General features: G+C 46.4%; 1 protein-coding gene across 2 annotated transcripts in view; it reads right to left on the reverse strand.

Moving 5' to 3' along the window:
• The window catches only part of ATG16L2 (autophagy related 16 like 2), a 36104-nt gene extending 35074 nt beyond the window's left edge, over window positions 1-1030 (reverse strand). The window contains exon 1 of one of the 2 annotated variants that reach the window (XM_069759485.1): window positions 850-1030. In XM_069759485.1, coding sequence (XP_069615586.1) covers window positions 850-973 — 124 coding nt within the window. In that variant the 5' untranslated portion in view covers window positions 974-1030. The remainder of the gene's footprint in view (window positions 1-849) is intronic. The other variant, XM_069759484.1, reaches the window with a different exon arrangement.
• Between the last annotated feature and the right edge of the window lie 19764 nt (window positions 1031-20794).

Consider the following 20794-nt stretch of genomic DNA (forward strand, 5'->3'; position numbering starts at 1 on the left):
GACTGGAGGATAAGAGACGATGTAACAGCAGAGTAGTGAGTGCAGCTCTGGAGGTGACTGGAGGATAAGACACGATGTAACAGCAGAGTAGTGAGTGCAGCTCTGGAGGTGACTGGAGGATAAGACACGATGTAACAGCAGAGTAGTGAGTGCAGCTCTGGAGGTGACTGGAGGATAAGACACGATGTAACAGCAGAGTAGTGAGTGCAGCTCTGGAGGTGACTGGAGGATAAGACACCATGTAACAGCAGTATAGTAACCGCAGCTCTGGGGGTGACTGGAGGATAAGACATGATGTAACAGCAGATTAGTGACCGCAGCTCTGGGGGTGACTGGAGGAAAAGACACCATGTAACAGCAGTATAGTAACCGCAGCTCTGGAGGTGACTGGAGGATAAGACATGATGTTACAGCAGAGTAGGGAGTGCAGCTCTGGAGGTGACTGGAGGAGTTCTCTCGGAGGTGATGGGGTCTCCTCCTCGCGTCTCTCCGGACACTCAGGTGTGACATTCCCCATCAGGGCTCCGGCGCTCCCGGCCTCGGTGTCCGGTGTTGTGGCAGTAGATGGCTGATAACAGAGAGCGCTAGTTGTCAGCCGGTGGATGGAGCGGACTCGTGCAGCTTCCTCCCCCGGTGCAGAGTCCGCGGGCATCTACCGTGCAACACACACACACACACACACACACACACACACACACACACACACACACACACACTCGTCTTTGCTACTGTCTGTGGACACCCGTCACAAGCAGCTGTAGAACTACAACTCCCGGCATGCACAGAGCCCCCTCTTGCGCTGGACTGATTGGAGCCTGCTGGGATTTGTAGTCCGCCGCCGGTACTCACAGGACTGGATGAGCTCCAGGAAGGCGCCGTGCTGGGAGCGGTCCCGGTGCCGCAGCTGCCGGATGATGTGCAGCTTCCAGGCCGCTCTCCCCCCTGCGGCTCCGCGCTCCACAGCCTCCTCCATCCCGCCGCGACCGGAGCCACCGCCGGGGGCGGGGCCACACGTCACTAGCTGAGCCCCGCCCCGCCTTGCCCCGCCCCGCCTTGCCCCGCCCCGCACGTCACATGACCCGAGAAGTGATACATTGTGTCCGGGACTTCCGCTCTGTTATCAGCTGATGTCTGACAGGAGGAGGAAGAAACGGTGGGAGCGGCTGAGGGGCCACACCGGGGTCCTAACGTTATACCGGCAGGGGCCACACACCGGGGGTCCTAACATTATACCGGCAGGGGCCACACTCCGGGGTCCTAACGTTATACCGGCAGGGGCCACACACCGGGGGTCCTAACATTATACCGGCAGGGGCCACACTCCGGGGGTCCTAACATTATACCGGCAGGGGCCACACACCGGGGGTCCTAACATTATACCGGCAGGGGCCACACACCGGGGGTCCTAACATTATACCGGCAGGGGCCACACTCCGGGGGTCCTAACATTATACCGGCAGGGGCCACACACCGGGGGTCCTAACATTATACCGGCAGGGGCCACACCGGGGTCCTAACGTTATACCGGCAGGGGCCACACACCGGGGGTCCTAACATTATACCGGCAGGGGCCACACACCGGGGGTCCTAACATTATACCGGCAGGGGCCACACACCGGGGGTCCTAACATTATACCGGCAGGGGCCACACTCCGGGGGTCCTAACATTATACCGGCAGGAGGCCACACACCGGGGGTCCTAACATTATACCGGCAGGGGCCACACACCGGGGGTCCTAACATTATACCGGCAGGGGGCCACACACCGGGGGTCCTAACATTATACCGGCAGGAGGCCACACTCCAGGGGTCCTAACATTATACCGGCAGGAGGCCACACTCCAGGGGTCCTAACATTATACCGGCAGGAGGCCACACTCCAGGGGTCCTAACATTATACCGGCAGGAGGCCACACTCCGGGAGTCCTAACATTATACCGGCAGGAGGCCACACACCGGGGGTCCTAACATTATACCGGCAGGAGGCCACACACCGGGGGTCCTAACATTATACCGGCAGGGGCCACACACCGGGGGTCCTAACATTATACCGGCAGGGGCCACACACCGGGGGTCCTAACATTATACCGGCAGGGGCCACACTCCGGGGGTCCTAACATTATACCGGCAGGGGCCACACTCCGGGGGTCCTAACATTATACCGGCAGGAGGCCACACACCGGGGGTCCTAACATTATACCGGCAGGGGCCACACACCGGGGGTCCTAACATTATACCGGCAGGGGGCCACACACCGGGGGTCCTAACATTATACCGGCAGGAGGCCACACTCCAGGGGTCCTAACATTATACCGGCAGGAGGCCACACTCCAGGGGTCCTAACATTATACCGGCAGGGGCCACACACCGGGGGTCCTAACATTATACCGGCAGGGGGCCACACACCGGGGGTCCTAACATTATACCGGCAGGGGCCACACTCCGGGGGTCCTAACATTATACCGGCAGGGGCCACACACCGGGGGTCCTAACATTATACCGGCAGGGGGCCACACACCGGGGGTCCTAACATTATACCGGCAGGGGCCACACTCCGGGGGTCCTAACATTATACCGGCAGGGGCCACACTCCGGGGGTCCTAACATTATACCGGCAGGGGCCACACTCCGGGGGTCCTAACATTATACCGGCAGGGGCCACACTCCGGGGGTCCTAACATTATACCGGCAGGGGCCACACACCGGGGGTCCTAACATTATACCGGCAGGGGCCACACACCGGGGGTCCTAACATTATACCGGCAGGGGCCACACACCGGGGGTCCTAACATTATACCGGCAGGGGCCACACCGGGGGTCCTAACATTATACCGGCAGGAGGCCACACACCGGGGGTCCTAACATTATACCGGCAGGAGGCCACACTCCGGGAGTCCTAACATTATACCGGCAGGAGGCCACACACCGGGGGTCCTAACATTATACCGGCAGGAGGCCACACACCGGGGGTCCTAACATTATACCGGCAGGAGGCCACACACCGGGGGTCCTAACATTATACCGGCAGGGGCCACACCGGGGGTCCTAACATTACACCGGCAGGAGGCCACACACCGGGGGTCCTAACATTATACCGGCAGGAGGCCACACACCGGGGGTCCTAACATTATACCGGCAGGGGCCACACCGGGGGTCCTAACATTATACCGGCAGGAGGCCACACACCGGGGGTCCTAACATTATACCGGCAGGAGGCCACACACCGGGGGTCCTAACATTATACCGGCAGGAGGCCACACACCGGGGGTCCTAACATTATACCGGCAGGGGCCACACTCCGGGGGTCCTAACATTATACCGGCAGGAGGCCACACACCGGGGGTCCTAACATTATACCGGCAGGGGCCACACTCCGGGGGTCCTAACATTATACCGGCAGGGGCCACACTCCGGGGGTCCTAACATTATACCGGCAGGGGCCACACACCGGGGGTCCTAACATTATACCGGCAGGGGCCACACACCGGGGGTCCTAACATTATACCGGCAGGGGCCACACACCGGGGGTCCTAACATTATACCGGCAGGGGCCACACCGGGGGTCCTAACATTATACCGGCAGGAGGCCACACACCGGGGGTCCTAACATTATACCGGCAGGAGGCCACACACCGGGGGTCCTAACATTATACCGGCAGGGGCCACACCGGGGGTCCTAACATTATACCGGCAGGAGGCCACACACCGGGGGTCCTAACATTATACCGGCAGGAGGCCACACACCGGGGGTCCTAACATTATACCGGCAGGAGGCCACACACCGGGGGTCCTAACATTACACCGGCAGGGGCCACACACCGGGGGTCCTAACATTATACCGGCAGGGGGCCACACACCGGGGGTCCTAACATTATACCGGCAGGAGGCCACACACCGGGGGTCCTAACATTATACCGGCAGGGGGCCACACACCGCGGGGGTCCTAACATTATACCGGCACGAGGCCACACACCGCGGGGTCCTAACATTATAGCGGCAGGGGGCCACACACCGGAGGTCCTAACATTATACCGGCAGGGGGCCACACACCGCGGGGGTCCTAACATTATACCGGCACGAGGCCACACACCGCGGGGTCCTAACATTATAGCGGCAGGGGGCCACACACCGGGGGTCCTAACATTATACCGGCAGGGGCCACACACCGCGGGGTCCTAACATTATAGCGGCAGGGGGCCACACACCGCGGGGTCCTAACATTATAGCGGCAGGGGCCACACACCGCGGGGTCCTAACATTATAGCGGCAGGAGGACACACTCCGGGGGTCCTAACATTATACCGGCAGGGGCCACACACCGGGGGTCCTAACATTATACCGGCAGGGGGCCACACACCGGGGGTCCTAACATTATACCGGCAGGGGGCCACACACCGCGGGGTCCTAACATTATACCGGCAGGGGGCCACACACTCCGAGCGTCCTAACATTATACCGGCAGGGGGCCACACACCTCGGGGTCCTAACATTATACCGGCAGGGGGCCACACACTCCGAGCGTCCTAACATTATACCGGCAGGGGCCACACACCGGGGGTCCTAACATTATACCGGCAGGGGGCCTCACACCGCGGGGTCCTAACATTATATCGGCAAGGGGCCACACTCCAGGGGTCCTAACATTATACCGACAGGGGGCAACACAACGCGGGGTTCCTAGCATTATACCAGCAGGGGGCCACACAACCCGGGGGTCCTATCATTTTAACGGCAGGGGGATAGCAGAGGGCCACACAGATATAGGGGAGCCAAAGCACCTGCAGGGGGGCATCAGGGGGCCAAACTCCTAACATTATTCTGGCAGAGGTATATTAGGGGGTCACACACCCCGCGAGGCCTCACAGCACCTGCAGGGGGATATCAGGGGGCCACACAGCACCTGCAGGGGGATATCAGGGGGCCACACAGACCCCTGGGGGTCCGAACATCAATGGCAGGGGGATATCATGGGGCCATACACATACCAGCGAGTCTCAACTCACCGGCGCATCTCCCCCTGATGAAGATGCTTCGATAGCATTGATACGCGTGGGGCGTGTTATCCCCTTTGGAACAGGGCATGGGTAACCCACTTTTGCACATGTTGTAAGACCGTCCTGGTATATTGTTTTATGGCTGCATTTTGTGTTCATGCTTCATGATGTCTGGTGTAGACCCCTGTATGGGGATTTGGTGTACACATATAGGCTGACTCACTAGGTAGGACGCCACAGTATTGCTATATCATTTCTTTCTGGTGGGGAATTTTTAGATCATAATATGTGCGGGTTGTTTACATTCTTTTCGACCTGTATGTGTACATGTCATGAAATGCTGCATTATTGGTGAACACAGTGTGCACTTGTGTGGGTTACTCTTACGGGCTGTTTTTTTCATTTTCTCATGGGGCAGTTGACAGCAAAAATTTGGTATTAGTGCTGATATATATATAATCTTTTTCAACTTGCCGTGTGACAATGTTTACAAACTTGATCGATATTTTGTAACCCGTCCTGGTTATTGTCTAATGGGGATTTTTTTCATGGCTCCTTTACCCTTTTGGTGTGTTTTTAAATGGTCTTAATTGTGTGTTTTGCTCTGTCTTTTTTGCATTTATTATATCTAATAAAAATTATTGAAGGTTGATCCCATTACATAGTTACTACATTTATTATTATTATTATTATTATTTATTGTTATAGCGCCATTTATTCCATGGCGCTTTACATGTGAGGAGGGGTATACATAATGAAAACAAGTACAATAATCTTAAACAATACAAGTCATAACTGGTACAGGAGGAATGAGGACCCTGCCCGCGAGGGCTCACAATCTACAATACATAGTTATTAAGGTTGAAGGAAGACTTTAAGTCCATCTAGTTCAACCCATAGCCTAACCTAACATGCCCTAACATGTTGATCCAGAGGAAGGCAAAAAAAACCATGTGGCAAAGAGTAAGCTCCACATTGGGGAAAAAAATCCTTCCCGACTCCACATACGGCAATCAGACTAGTTCCCTGGATCAACACCCTATCAGGGAATCTAGTGTATATACCCTGTAACATTATACTTTTCCAGAAATGTATCCAGTCCCCTCTTAAATGTAAGTAATGAATCACTCATTACAACATCATACTGTTATTATGCTTAAACCTTCTTTCCCCAGATTACCGGCTTTTGCTTTCTCCTTCCTAAACCCGACATGATATGAGACATGATTACATACAGTAAACCATCTCATATCCCCATTTTTTTTGCATATTCCACACTACTAATGTCAGTAGTGTGAATATGCAAAATTTGGCCGTTCTATCTACTAAATTAAAGAGTTAAATGGCAGAGAAAATTTGCGTGGGCATCCGCACAATTTTCTCCGCCAGAGTAGTAAAGCCAGTGACTGAGGGCAGATATTAATAGCCTGGAGAGGGTCCATGGTTATTGCCCCCCCCGGCTAAAAACATCTGCCCCCAGCCACCCCAGAAAAGGCACATCTGGAAGATGCGCCTATTCTGGCACTTGGCCTCTCTCTTCCCATTCCCGTGTAGCGGTGGGATATGGGGTAATGAAGGGTTAATGCCACCTTGCTATTGTAAGGTGACATTAAGCCAAATTAATAATGGAGAGGCGTCAATTATGACACCTATCCATAATCCAATAGTAGTAAAGGGTTAAAAAAAAAACACACATTATTAAAAATTATTTTAATGAAAAAATCACAAAGGTTGTTGTAGTAATTTATTCTACGCTCAATCCACTCACTGAAGACCCTCGATCTGTAACATAGTAACATAGTAACATAGTAACATAGTTAGTAAGGCCGAAAAAAGACATTTGTCCATCCAGTTCAGCCTATATTCCATCATAATAAATACCCAGATCTACGTCCTTCTACAGAACCTAATAATTGTATGATACAATATTGTTCTGCTCCAGGAAGACATCCAGGCCTCTCTTGAACCCCTCGACTGAGTTCGCCATCACCACCTCCTCAGGCAAGCAATTCCAGATTCTCACTGCCCTAACAGTAAAGAATCCTCTTCTATGTTGGTGGAAAAACCTTCTCTCCTCCAGACGCAAAGAATGCCCCCTTGTGCCCGTCACCTTCCTTGGTATAAACAGATCCTCAGCGAGATATTTGTATTGTCCCCTTATATACTTATACATGGTTATTAGATCGCCCCTCAGTCGTCTTTTTTCTAGACTAAATAATCCTAATTTCGCTAATCTATCTGGGTATTGTAGTTCTCCCATCCCCTTTATTAATTTTGTTGCCCTCCTTTGTACTCTCTCTAGTTCCATTATATCCTTCCTGAGCACCGGTGCCCAAAACTGGACACAGTACTCCATGTGCGGTCTAACTAGGGATTTGTACAGAGGCAGTATAATGCTCTCATCATGTGTATCCAGACCTCTTTTAATGCACGCCATGATCCTGTTTGCCTTGGCAGCTGCTGCCTGGCACTGGCTGCTCCAGGTAAGTTTATCATTAACTAGTGATTACCTTGACACTAGGATCCCCAAGTCCTTCTCCCTGTCAGATTTACCCAGTGGTTTCCCGTTCAGTGTGTAATGGTGATATTGATTCCCTCTTCCCATGTGTATAACCTTACATTTATCATTGTTAAACCTCATCTGCCACCTTTCAGCCCAAGTTTCCAACTTATCCAGATCCATCTGTAGCAGAATACTATCTTCTCTTGTATTAACTGCTTTACATAGTTTTGTATCATCTGCAAATATCGATATTTTACTGTGTAAACCTTCTACCAGATCATTAATGAATATGTTGAAGAGAACAGGTCCCAATACCGACCCCTGCGGTCCCCACTGGTCACAGCGACCCAGTTAGAGACTATACCATTTATAACCACCCTCTGCTTTCTATCACTAAGCCAGTTACTAACCCATTTACACACAATTTCCCCCAGACCAAGCATTCTCATTTTGTGTACCAACCTCTTGTGCGGCACGGTATCAAACGCTTTGGAAAAATCGAGATATACCACGTCCAATGACTTACCTTGGTCCAGTCTATAGCTTACCTCTTCATAAAAACTGATTAGATTGGTTTGACAGGAGCGATTTCTCATAAACCCATGCTGATATGGAGTTAAACAGTTATTCTCATTGAGATAATCCAGAATAACATCCCTCAGAAACCCTTCAAATATTTTACCAACAATAGAGGTTAGACTTACTGGCCTATAATTTCCAGGTTCACTTTTAGAGCCCTTTTTGAATATTGGCACCACATTTGCTATGCGCCAGTCCTGCGGAACAGACCCTGTTGCTATAGAGTCACTAAAAATAAGAAATAATGGTTTATCTATTACATTACTTAGTTCTCTTAGTACTCGTGGGTGTATGCCATCCGGACCCGGAGATTTATCTATTTTAATCTTATTTAGCCGGTTTCGCACCTCTTCTTGGGTTAGATTGGTGACCCTTAATATAGGGTTTTCATTGTTTCTTGGGATTTCACCTAGCATTTCATTTTCCACCGTGAATACCGTGGAGAAGAAGGTGTTTAATATGTTAGCTTTTTCCTCGTCATCTACAACCATTCTTTCCTCACTATTTTTTAAGGGGCCTACATTTTCAGTTTTTATTCTTTTACTATTGATATAGTTGAAGAACAGTTTGGGATTAGTTTTACTCTCCTTAGCAATGTGCTTCTCTGTTTCCTTTTTGGCAGCTTTAATTAGTTTTTTAGATAAAGTATTTTTCTCCCTATAGTTTTTTAGAGCTTCAATGGTGCCATCCTGCTTTAGTAGTGCAAATGCTTTCTTTTTACTGTTAATTGCCTGTCTTACTTCTTTGTTTAGCCACATTGGGTTTTTCCTATTTCTAGTCCTTTTATTCCCACAAGGTATAAACCGCTTACACTGCCTATTTAGGATGTTCTTAAACATTTCCCATTTATTATCTGTATTATTAGTTCTGAGGATATTGTCCCAGTCTACCAGATTAAGGGCATCTCTAAGCTGGTCAAACTTTACCTTCCTAAAGTTCAGTGTTTTTGTGACTCCCTGACAAGTCCCCCTAGTGAAAGACAGGTGAAACTGCACAATATTGTGGTCGCTATTTCCTAAATGCCCAACCACCTGCAGATTTGTTATTCTGTCAGGTCTATTAGATAGTATTAGGTCTAAAAGTGCTGCTCCTCTGGTTGGATTCTGCACCAATTGTGAAAGATAATTTTTCTTGGTTATTAGCAGAAACCTGTTGCCTTTATGGGTTTCACAGGTTTCTGTTTCCCAGTTAATATCCGGGTAGTTAAAGTCCCCCATAACCAGGACCTCATTATGGGTTGCAGCTTCATCTATCTGCTTTAGAAGTAGACTTTCCATGCTTTCTGTTATATTTGGGGGTTTGTAACAGACCCCAATGAGAATTTTGTTACCATTTTTCCCTCCATGAATTTCAACCCATATGGACTCGACATCCTCATTCCCTTCGCTAATATCCTCCCTTAAAGTGGATTTTAGACAAGACTTTACATAGAGACAAACCCCTCCTCCTCTCCGATTTTTATGATCCTTTCTAAACAGACTGTAACCCTGTAAGTTAACTGCCCAGTCATAGCTTTCATCTAACCATGTCTCGGTTATTCCCACTATGTCAAAGTTACCTGTAGATATTTCTGCTTCTAGTTCTTCCATCTTGTTTGTCAGGCTTCTGGCGTTTGCGAGCATGCAGTTTAGAGGATTTTGTTTTGTTCCAATCTCCTCACTGTGGATTGTTTTAGAAATGTTCTTACCTCCCTTCTGAGTATGTTTTCCTGGGTCGTCTTTGTTCGAGTCTAATGTTTTTCTTCCCGTCCCCTCTTCTTCTAGTTTAACGCCCTCCTGATGAGTGTAGCGAGTCTTCTGGCGAATGTGTGTTTCCCAGGTTTGTTGAGGTGTAGTCCGTCTCTGGCGAGGAGTCCATCATACCAGTAATTCACACCGTGGTCCAGGAATCCAAATCCTTGTTGTCTGCACCATCGTCTTAGCCAGTTGTTTGCATCAAGGATCCTGTTCCATCTCCTGGTGCCATGCCCGTCTACTGGAAGGATAGAAGAAAAAACTACCTGTGCATCCAGTTCCTTTACTTTCTTCCCCAACTCTTCAAAGTCCTTGCAGATTGTCGGTAGGTCCTTCCTTGCCCTGTCATTGGTGCCAACATGTATCAGAAGAAATGGGTGGACGTCCTTGGAGCTGAAGAGCTTTGGTATCCTATCGGTCACATCCTTGATCATCGCACCTGGAAGGCAGCATACTTCTCTTGCAGTTATGTCCGGTCTGCAGATGGCTGCTTCGGTGCCTCTCAGTAGTGAGTCTCCCACCACCACCACTCTTCGTTGCTTCTTGGCTGTACTTTTTGCTGTCACTTGTTGCTGTGTGCCCTTTTCTTTTTTGCTTGCTGGTATTGCTTCATTCTTAGGTGTGCCATCTTCATCCTCTACAAAGATTTGATATCGGTTCTTCAGTTGTGTGGTTGGTGATTTCTCCATGGTCTTCTTGCTTCTTTTGGTCACATGCTTCCACTCATCTGCTTTTGGAGGTTCTCTGACACTTTTTGCACCTTCTGTGACCAGTAGAGATGCTTCTGTTCTGTCTAGAAAGTCTTCATTCTCTTTGATGAGTTTCAAAGTTGCTATTCTTTCTTCCAGACCCCGCACCTTTTCTTCTAAAAGGGCCACTAGTCTACACTTCTGACAGGTGAAATTGGATTCTTCTTCTGGTCGATCTGTGAACATGTAGCACATGCTGCAGCTCACCATGTAGGTTGTCACATCTGCCATGTTGCTCCTAGATCCTGCTGACTTGCTGTGTGTTTTCCTTCTTGTGTAATCTACTCAGCCAAGCTCTCTTGCAATAATGTCCTACAGGCAAAAATTCTTACGGCGCGCGGTTTGGTGATGCTTTCGAAGCAGCTGGTCCCGGCTGTACCCAACGATCTTCTAGCTTAGGGAGACTTCGCTTCTCCCAGAAGGCACCTGGAATATGCAAATTAGCCTCCTGACGCTTGAATCCCTGGTTTGGTGATGCTTTCGAAGCAGCTGGTCCCGGCTGTACCCAACGATCTTCTAGCTTAGGGAGACTTCGCTTCTCCCAGAAGGCACCTGGAATATGCAAATTAGCCTCCTGACGCTTGAATCCCTGGTTTGGTGATGCTTTCGAAGCAGCTGGTCCCGGCTGTACCCAACGATCTTCTAGCTTAGGGAGACTTCGCTTCTCCCAGAAGGCACCTGGAATATGCAAATTAGCCTCCTGACGCTTGAATCCCTGGTTTGGTGATGCTTTCGAAGCAGCTGGTCCCGGCTGTACCCAACGATCTTCTAGCTTAGGGAGACTTCCTTCTCCCAGAAGGCACCTGGAATATGCAAATTAGCCTCCTGACGCTTGAATCCCTGGTTTGGTGATGCTTTCGAAGCAGCTGGTCCCGGCTGTACCCAACGATCTTCTAGCTTAGGGAGACTTCGCTTCTCCCAGAAGGCACCTGGAATATGCAAATTAGCCTCCTGACGCTTGAATCCCTGGTTTGGTGATGCTTTCGAAGCAGCTGGTCCCGGCTGTACCCAACGATCTTCTAGCTTAGGGAGACTTCGCTTCTCCCAGAAGGCACCTGGAATATGCAAATTAGCCTCCTGACGCTTGAATCCCTGGTTTGGTGATGCTTTCGAAGCAGCTGGTCCCGGCTGTACCCAACGATCTTCTAGCTTAGGGAGACTTCGCTTCTCCCAGAAGGCACCTGGAATATGCAAATTAGCCTCCTGACGCTTGAATCCCTGGTTTGGTGATGCTTTCGAAGCAGCTGGTCCCGGCTGTACCCAACGATCTTCTAGCTTAGGGAGACTTCGCTTCTCCCAGAAGGCACCTGGAATATGCAAATTAGCCTCCTGACGCTTGAATCCCTGACAAAGTCAAAATAATAAACCAACAATATACATACCTTCCGAAGAGCTGTAATTTCCAACGATGTAAATCCATCTGAAGGGGTTAAAATATTTTGCAGCCACGAGCTTTGCTAATGCAACGTTGTTCGTGGCTGCAAAACCCCGGAGAATGAAGGTAAAGTAGGTCAATGACCTATATTTACCTTCATTTGCGGTGAGGCGCCCTCTGCTGGTTGTCCCTAGATCGTAGGAACTTTCCTAGAAAGCTCCCAGGCTCGAGTTCATATGACGACAACCAGCAGAGGGCGCCCTCTTATGAACTCGAGCCTGGGAGCTTTCTTTGTGCGTGAGGTTTCTGAAATCTCATACACTTTGCTGAAACTGTAAAATGCAGCTAAAATTTGCATTAATAAAATGCAATGTGTGAACGTAGCCTGATTATTTTTCTGTCCCTCACACTTAGTCATCATCATATCTCCTTGGTCTGACACCTTGTTTTTGGGCCGCATGTCCGTGGGACTCAGGTGGAACCTCCCCCCGATGGGGTCATTGACGTTGACCAGTTGCATGTAGTCGCTCTGTGCACTCTCGCCTCCGTTTTGCATCTGTTTTTTAAAATGGAGGATCAGTTAATAACTGATGGAGAAATTCAGTAAAAGTTTTTTCTCATCGATCCGAATTCGTCTTAGGCTGTGTTCACACAGCGGTTTTTCTCAGAATGAAGTCACATTCCCTTCTGATCATTTACACCATCCTGCTCAAAATGGTAACAATGGACGGCCAGAAAACTGCAGCAAATCCTATCAAGTCTGACCTCAGTAGACAGAACATGACGCCTAGAATATGTCACTAAATGTTCTTATTGGTAGAAAAACGTCTTGCAGTAAAAGTTCAAGACCATGAAAATCCCATAGAACATCATTTCTCTTCAGGCACATTGTGTGTTAACTGCCATTAATCTGTGAAAAAAATGCTAAAAAAATATACGGTAAATCATTTTAGAAAAAAACAAATTAAAATCCTGTACCTAGATAGGTATTAGAGGGGTGAAGGCAAACAATCATGAAGTGATGTGAGAAGTAGCTCATCATTCTGGGTGAACAAAACATTTAAGAACTGTGCACTGGTCTCAAGGGGGAATTAATGCTAATTGGTTTAAGAACACATGGAAAAGCTGCAGTTCTGCTAAGGTAACAGACCATAGGAAGAAGAAGATGCCATCTATGCATCTCCACCACCTCAAAGCCTGGCCAAAATGGTGAGACAAACATGCTGGCACCATGCTAGTACCCATGGCGGTACCACATGCCTGTAAATTGTAATAATCTCCAAATAAAAATAATTGTCTCAGAACAGTCTCAAGAAGTGTAATCAAAAGATCATTTATCTTATTTATCTTATATTCAAGTCTCTTTTTTATTTGTCTGTTTTCTATAGATCTATAAAAAGAAATAACATCAAATGATGCCATACAGCTTAATTTCTTAGCTGTACCTGCTGTAATTTAAATAGGAATTTTGTCATATCCTTCAATATTTCACCAAGAAAAATCCCAATTGTATCGACCTAATAGAGTCCATTTTTTTGCACAAGATAATTTATTTGAGTCCTGCCTCTTTTTATAAGACTTTTCTTCTTTAGTATATGTCTTGGAGGCATGCCACCCTGAATTGGTATAACCTATTTCTGCTTCACTATCTGTTGTCTATTATCTATTATCCATCGATCTATTATCTATTCATTTATTGTCTATTATCTATTTATTATCTATCTAATATCTATCATCTAGCTATTTATCATCCATCATCCATCCTATTATCTATCGATATATATCTATCTATTATCTATCTAATATCTATAATTTATTATCTGTCATCTATTATCTATCAATTATCTAATTTATCTATTATCTAATCTATCTTATATATCTTCTATTTATCTATCATCTATCTATTATCTATCTATATATTATCTAACTATAATTTATCTATTATCTGTCTATTATCTATCTATCTATCAATCACTTGCATGACATTATGTAACCTGATGAGCTGATATGAGTAGTAACCGTGCTGTAACTGAGGGATGTTACGGTGTTATTTCCCAGTACACAGGTACCTGGTGCCGCGCCGCCTGGTCACCGCTTCCTGGTGCTCGCGCTCTGGTACAACGACCACTTCCTCCTCCCGGATGAGCAGCGATGATTTAAAAAAACAGAATCCTACAATCTGTGAAAATGTCTGATGAAGGTCTGGCCTGAGAATCTATGAGAATGTCATCTGGATGTGAGATGTAACAGAAATATTTGCTGCCATTCAGCTGCAGATTACTGGGTGCCGGATTACCTCCATCTCTGGCTCATTCTCTGCTCGCCGTGACATCATAGTTACATAGTTATTAAGGTTGAAGGAAGACTTTAAGTCCATCTAGTTCAACCCATAGCCTAACCTAACATGCCCTAACATGTTGATCCAGAGGAAGGCAAAAAAAAACCCATGTGGCAAAGAGTAAGCTCCACCTTGGGGAAAAAAATTCCTTCCCGACTCCACATACGGCAATCAGACTAGTTCCCTGGATCAACACCCTATCAAGGAATCTAGTGTATATACCCTGTAACATTATACTTTCCCAGAAATGTATCCAGTCCCCTCTTAAATTTAAGTAATGAATCACTCATTACAACATCATACGGCAGAGAGTTCCATAGTCTCACTGCTCTTACAGTAAAGAACCCGCGTCTGTTATTATGCTTAAACCTTTTTTCCTCCAAACGCAGAGGATGCCCCCTTGTCCCTGTTTCAGGTCTATGATTAAAAAGATCATCAGAAAGGTCTTTGTACTGTCCCCTCATATATTTATACATTAACATAAGATCACCCCTTAGTCTTCGTTTTTCCAAACTAAACAGCCCCAAGTGTAATAACCTATCTTGGTATTGCAGACCCCCCAGTCCTCTAATAACCTTGGTCGCTCTTCTCTGCACCCGCTCCAGTTCAGCTATGTCTTTCTTATACACCGGAGACCAGAACTGTGCACAGTATTCTAAGTGTGGTCGAACTAGTGACTTGTATAGAGGTAAAATTATGTTCTCCTCATGAGCATCTATGCCTCTTTTAATGCATCCCATTATTTTATTTGCCTTTGTAGCAGCTGCCTGACACTGGCCCCTGAATATGAGTTTGTCATCCACCCATACACCCAGATCTTTTTCATTGACGGTTTTGCCCAGAGTTTTAGAATTAAGCACATAATTATACATCTTATTACTTCTACCCAAGTGCATGACCTTACATTTATCCCCATTAAAGCTCATTTGCCATTTATCAGCCCAAGCTTCTAGTTTACATAAATCATCCTGTAATATAAAATTGTCCTCCTCCGTATTGATTACCCTGCAGAGTTTAGTGTCATCTGCAAATATTGAAATTCTACTCTGAATGCCCCCTACAAGGTCATTAATAAATATGTTAAAAAGAAGAGGGCCCAATACTGACCCCTGTGGTTCCCCACTGCTAACCGCTACCCAGTCCGAGTGTGCTCCATTAACAAACACCCTTTGTTTCCTATCCCTGAGCCAGCTCTCAACCCACTTGCACATATTTTCCCCTATCCCCATTATTCTCATTTTATGTATCAACCTTTTGTGTGACACCGTATCAAAAGCTTTTGAAAAGTCCATATACACTACATCCACTGGGTTCCCTTGGTCCAATCCGGAACTTACCTCTTCATAGAAACTGATCAGATTAGTCTGACATGACCGGTCCCTAGTAAACCTGTGCTGATACTGGGTCATGAGGTTATTCCTCTTCAGATACTCCAGTATAGCATCCCTTAGAATGCCCTCCAGGATTTTACCCACAGTAGAGGTTAAGCTTACTGGCCTATAATTTCCGAGTTCAGTTTTTGTCCCCTTTTTGAATATTGGCACCACATTTGCTATACGCCAGTCCTGTGGTACAGACCCTGTTATTATGGAGTCTTTAAAGATTAAAAATAATGGTCTATCAATGACTGTACTTAATTCCTGCAGTACTCGAGGGTGTATCCCATCCGGGCCCGGAGATTTGTCAATTTTAGTGATTTTTAGACGCCGCCGCACTTCCTGCTGGGTTAAGCAGGTGACATTTAATTGGGAATTTTTATCACTAGACATTTTGTCTGCCATGGGATTTTCTTGTGTAAATACTGATGAAAAAAAGTCATTTAGCATATTGGCTTTTTCCTCATCCTCATCCACCATTTCACCCAGACTATTTTTAAGGGGGCCAACACTATCATTTTTTAGTTTCTTACTATTTATGTAGTTAACCCCTTTACCCCCAAGGGTGGTTTGCACGTTAATGACCGGGCCAATTTTTACAATTCTGACCACTGTCCCTTTATGAGGTTATAACTCTGGAACGCTTCAAAGGATCCTGGTGATTCTGACATTGTTTTCTCGTGACATATTGTACTTCATTATAGTGGTAAAAATTCTTTGATAGTACCTGCGTTTATTTGTGAAAAAAACGGAAATTTGGCGAAAATTATGAAAATTTCGCAATTTTCCAACTTTGAATTTTTATGCAATTAAATCACAGAGATATGTCACACAAAATACTTAATAAGTAACATTTCCCACATGTCTACTTTACATCAGCACAATTTTGGAACCAACATTTTTTTTTGTTAGGGAGTTATAAGGGTTAAAAGTTGACCAGCAATTTCTCATTTCTACAACACCATTTTATTTTAGGGACCACATCTCATTTGAAGTCATTTTGAGGGGTCTATATGATAGAAAATACCCAAGTGTGACACCATTCTAAAAACTACACCCCTCAAGGTGCTTAAAACCATATTCAAGAAGTTTATTAACCCTTCTGGTGCTTCACAGGAATTTTTTGAATGTTTAAATAAAAATGAACATTTAACTTTTTTTCACAAAAAATTTAATTCAGCTCCAATTTGTTTTATTTTACCAAGGGTAACAGGAGAAAATGGACCCCAAACATTGTTGTACAATTTGTCCTGAGTATGCCAATACCCCACATGTGGGGGTAAACCACTGTTTGGGCGCATGGCAGAGCTCGGAAGCGAAGGAGTGCCATTTGACTTTTCAATGCAAAATTGACTGGAATTGAGATGGGAAGCCATGTTGCGTTTGAAGAGCCACTGATGTGCCTAAACATTGAAACCCCCCACAAATGACACCATTTTGGAAAGTAGACCCCCTAAGGAACTTATCTAGAGGTGTGGTGAGCACTTTGACCCACCAAGTGCTTCACAGAAGTTTATAATGCAGAGCCGTAAAAATAAAACAACATTTTTTTCCCACAAAAATTATTTTTTTAGCCCCCAGTTTTGTATTTTCCTGAGGGTAACAGGAGAAATTCGACCCCAAAAGTTGTTGTCCAATTTGTCCTGAGTACGCTGATACCCCGTATGTTGGGGGAAACCACCGTTTGAGCGCATGGCAGAGCTCGGAAGGGAAGGAGCGCCATTTGGAATGCAGACTTAGATGGAATGGTCTGCAGACGTCACATTGAGTTTGCAGAACCCCTAATGTACCTAAACAGTAGAAACCCCCCACAAGTGACCCCATATTGGAAACTAGACCCCCCAGGAAACTAATCTAGATGTGTTGTGAGAACTTTGAACCCCCAAGTGTTTCACTACAGTTTATAACGCAGAGCCGTGAAAATAAAAAATCTTTTTTTTCCCACAAAAAATATGTTTTAGCCCCGAGTTTTGTATTTTCCCAAGGGTAACAGGAGAAATTGGACCCCAAAAGTTGTTGTCCTATTTGTCCTGAGTACGCTGATACCCCATATGTGAGGGTAAACCCCTGTTTGGGCACACGGGAGAGCTCGGAAGGGAAGAAGCACTGTTTTACTTTTTCAACGCAGAATTGGCTGGAATTGAGATCGGACGCCATGTCGCGTTTGGAGAGCCCCTGATGTGCCTAAACAGTGGAAACCCCCCAATTATAACTGAAACCCTAATCCAAACACATCCCTAACCCTAATCCCAACAGTAACCCTAACCACACCTCTAACCCAGACACACCCCTAACCCTAATCCCAACCCTATTCCCAACCGTAAATGTAATCTAAACCCTAACTGTAACTTTAGCCCCAACCCAAACTGTAGCCCTAGCCCTAACCCTAGCCCTAACCCTAATCCTAACCCTAGTCCTAACCCTAGTCCTAACCCTAGTCCTAACCCTAGCCCTAACCCTAGCCCTAACCCTAGCCCTAACCCTAGCCCTAACCCTAGCCCTAACTCTAACCCTAGCCCTAATGGGAAAATGGAAATAAATACATTTTTTAAATTTTTCCCTAACTAAGGGGGTGATGAAGGGGGGTTTGATTTACTTTTATAGCGGGTTTTTTAGCGGATTTTTATGATTGGCAGCCGTCACACACTGAAAGACGCTTTTTATTGCAAAAAAATATTTTTTGCGTTACCACATTTTGAGAGCTATAATTTTTCTATATTTTGGTCCACAGAGTCTTGTGAGGTCTTGTTTTTTGCGGGACGAGTTGACGTTTTTATTGGTAACATTTTCGGGCACGTGACATTTTTTGATCGCTTTTTATTCCGATTTTTGTGAGGCAGAATGACCAAAAACCAGCTATTCATGAATTTCTTTTGGGGGAGGCGTTTATACTGTTCCGCATTTGGTAAAATTGATAAAGCAATTTTATTCTTCGGGTCAGTACGATTACAGCGACACCTCATTTATATCATTTTTTTATGTTTTGGCGCTTTTATACGATAAAAACTTTTATAGAAAAAATAATTATTTTGGCATCGCTTTATTCTCAGGACTATAACTTTTTAATTTTTTTGCTGATGATGCTGTATGGCGGCTTGTTTTTTGCGGGACAAGATGACGTTTTCAGCGGTACCATGGTTATTTATATCTGTCTTTTTGATCGCGTGTTATTCCACTTTTTGTTCGGCGGTATGATAATAAAGCGTTGTTTTTTGCCTCGTTTTTTTTTTTTTTTTCTTACGGTGTTTACTGAAGGGGTTAACTAGTGGGCCAGTTTTATAGGTCGGGCCGTTACGGACGCGGCGATGCTAAATATGTGTACTTTTATTGTTTTTTTTTTTATTATTTAGATAAAGAAATGTATTTATGGGAATAATATTTTTTTTTTTTCATTATTTTGGAATATTTTTTTTTTATTTTTTTTTACACATTTGAAAATTTTTTTTTTTACTTTTTTACTTTGTCCCAGGGGGGGACATCACAGATCAGTGATCTGACAGTTTGCACAGCATTCTGTCAGATCACTGATCTGACATGCAGCGCTGCAGCCTTCACAGTGCCTGCTCTGAGCAGGCTCTGTGAAGCCACCTCCCTCCCTGCAGGACCCGGATCCGCGGCCATCTTGGATCCGGGGCTCGAGCAGGGAGGGAGGGAGGTAAGACCCTCGCAGCAACGCGATCACATCGCGTTGCTGCGGGGGGCTCAGGGAAGCCCGCAGGGAGCCCCCTCCCTGCGCGGTGCTTCCCTGCACCGCCGGCACATCGCGATCATCTTTGATCGCGGTGTGCCAGGGGTTAATGTGCCAGGGGCGGTCCGTGACCGCTCCTGGCACATAGTGCCGGATGTCAGCTGCGATAGGCAGCTGACACCCGGCCGCGATCGGCGGCGCTCCCCCCGTGAGCGCCGCCGATCGCGCTGGACGTACTATCCCATCCATGGTCATAGGGGCCCACCCCACATGGACGGGATAGTACGTCCGATGTCAGAAAGGGGTTAAAGAATATTTTGGGATTATTTTTACTCTCTCTGGCAATGAGTCTCTCTGTCTCAATCTTTGCTGCCTTGATTTGCTTTTTACAGAATTTATTTAATTTTCTGTATTTATTTAATGCCTCCTCACTACCTACTTCCTTTAATTCTCTAAATGCTTTCTTCTTGTCACTTATCGCGCCCCTTACAGCTCTATTTAGCCATATTGGTTTCCTCCTATTTCTAGTATGTTTATTCCCATACGGTATATACTGAGCACAGGTCCTATCCAGGATGCTAATAAACGTCTCCCATTTTCTTTGTGTATTTTTGTGTCTCAGGATATCGTCCCAGTTAATTGCACCAAGATCCTCTCTCATCCGTTGGAAATTTGCCCTCCTGAAGTTTAGTGTCCTTGTAACCCCTCTACTACACATCTTTTTAAAAGATACATGAAAACTTATTATTTTGTGATCGCTATTTCCCAAGTGACCCCCAACCCTTATATTTGCTATGCGGTCTGGCCTGTTGGTTAATATTAGGTCTAGCAGTGCCCCCCTTCTTGTTGGGTCCTGAACCAGTTGTGAAAGGTAATTGTCTCTCATAGTTGTCAGACACCGATTACCTTTGCTGGAACTGCAGGTTTCTGTTCCCCAATCTATTTCAGGGTAGTTGAAGTCCCCCATAATAATGACTTCTCCTTGAGTCGCAGCTTCATCTATTTGCTTTACGAGGATATTCTCCGTTGCTTCCATTATTTTTGGAGATTTATAACAAACCCCTATCAGTAATTTATTATTTTTTCCCCAAAACTTTTTTCCCCCAAACATCACCACTGTGCTCTGCTTTACGGCCGGCGCTGACACAGTCAGTGCAGGGAAACTCTCGGCAGCAGCACGTGCATTAGCAGCGCTCTTGCCGAAAGCAGTTTTAACCCTGTGGACGCCGGCGGGGGACGTGACAGACATCAGAATGTGAGTATGTAGTGTTTTTTTTTTTTTACTTTTACAATGGTAACCAGGGTAAATATCGGGCCCTGCACTTAGTAACCCGATGTTTACCCTGGTTACCCGGGGACTTCGGCATCGTTGAGGACAGTTTCAATGATGCCGAAGTCGTTCCCCTGATCGTTGGTCGCTGGAGAGAGCGGTCTGTGTGACAACTCCCCAGCGACCACA

Source organism: Ranitomeya imitator, chromosome 3 (assembly GCF_032444005.1).
Source record: "Ranitomeya imitator isolate aRanImi1 chromosome 3, aRanImi1.pri, whole genome shotgun sequence".
Lineage (NCBI taxonomy): Eukaryota > Metazoa > Chordata > Amphibia > Anura > Dendrobatidae > Ranitomeya > Ranitomeya imitator.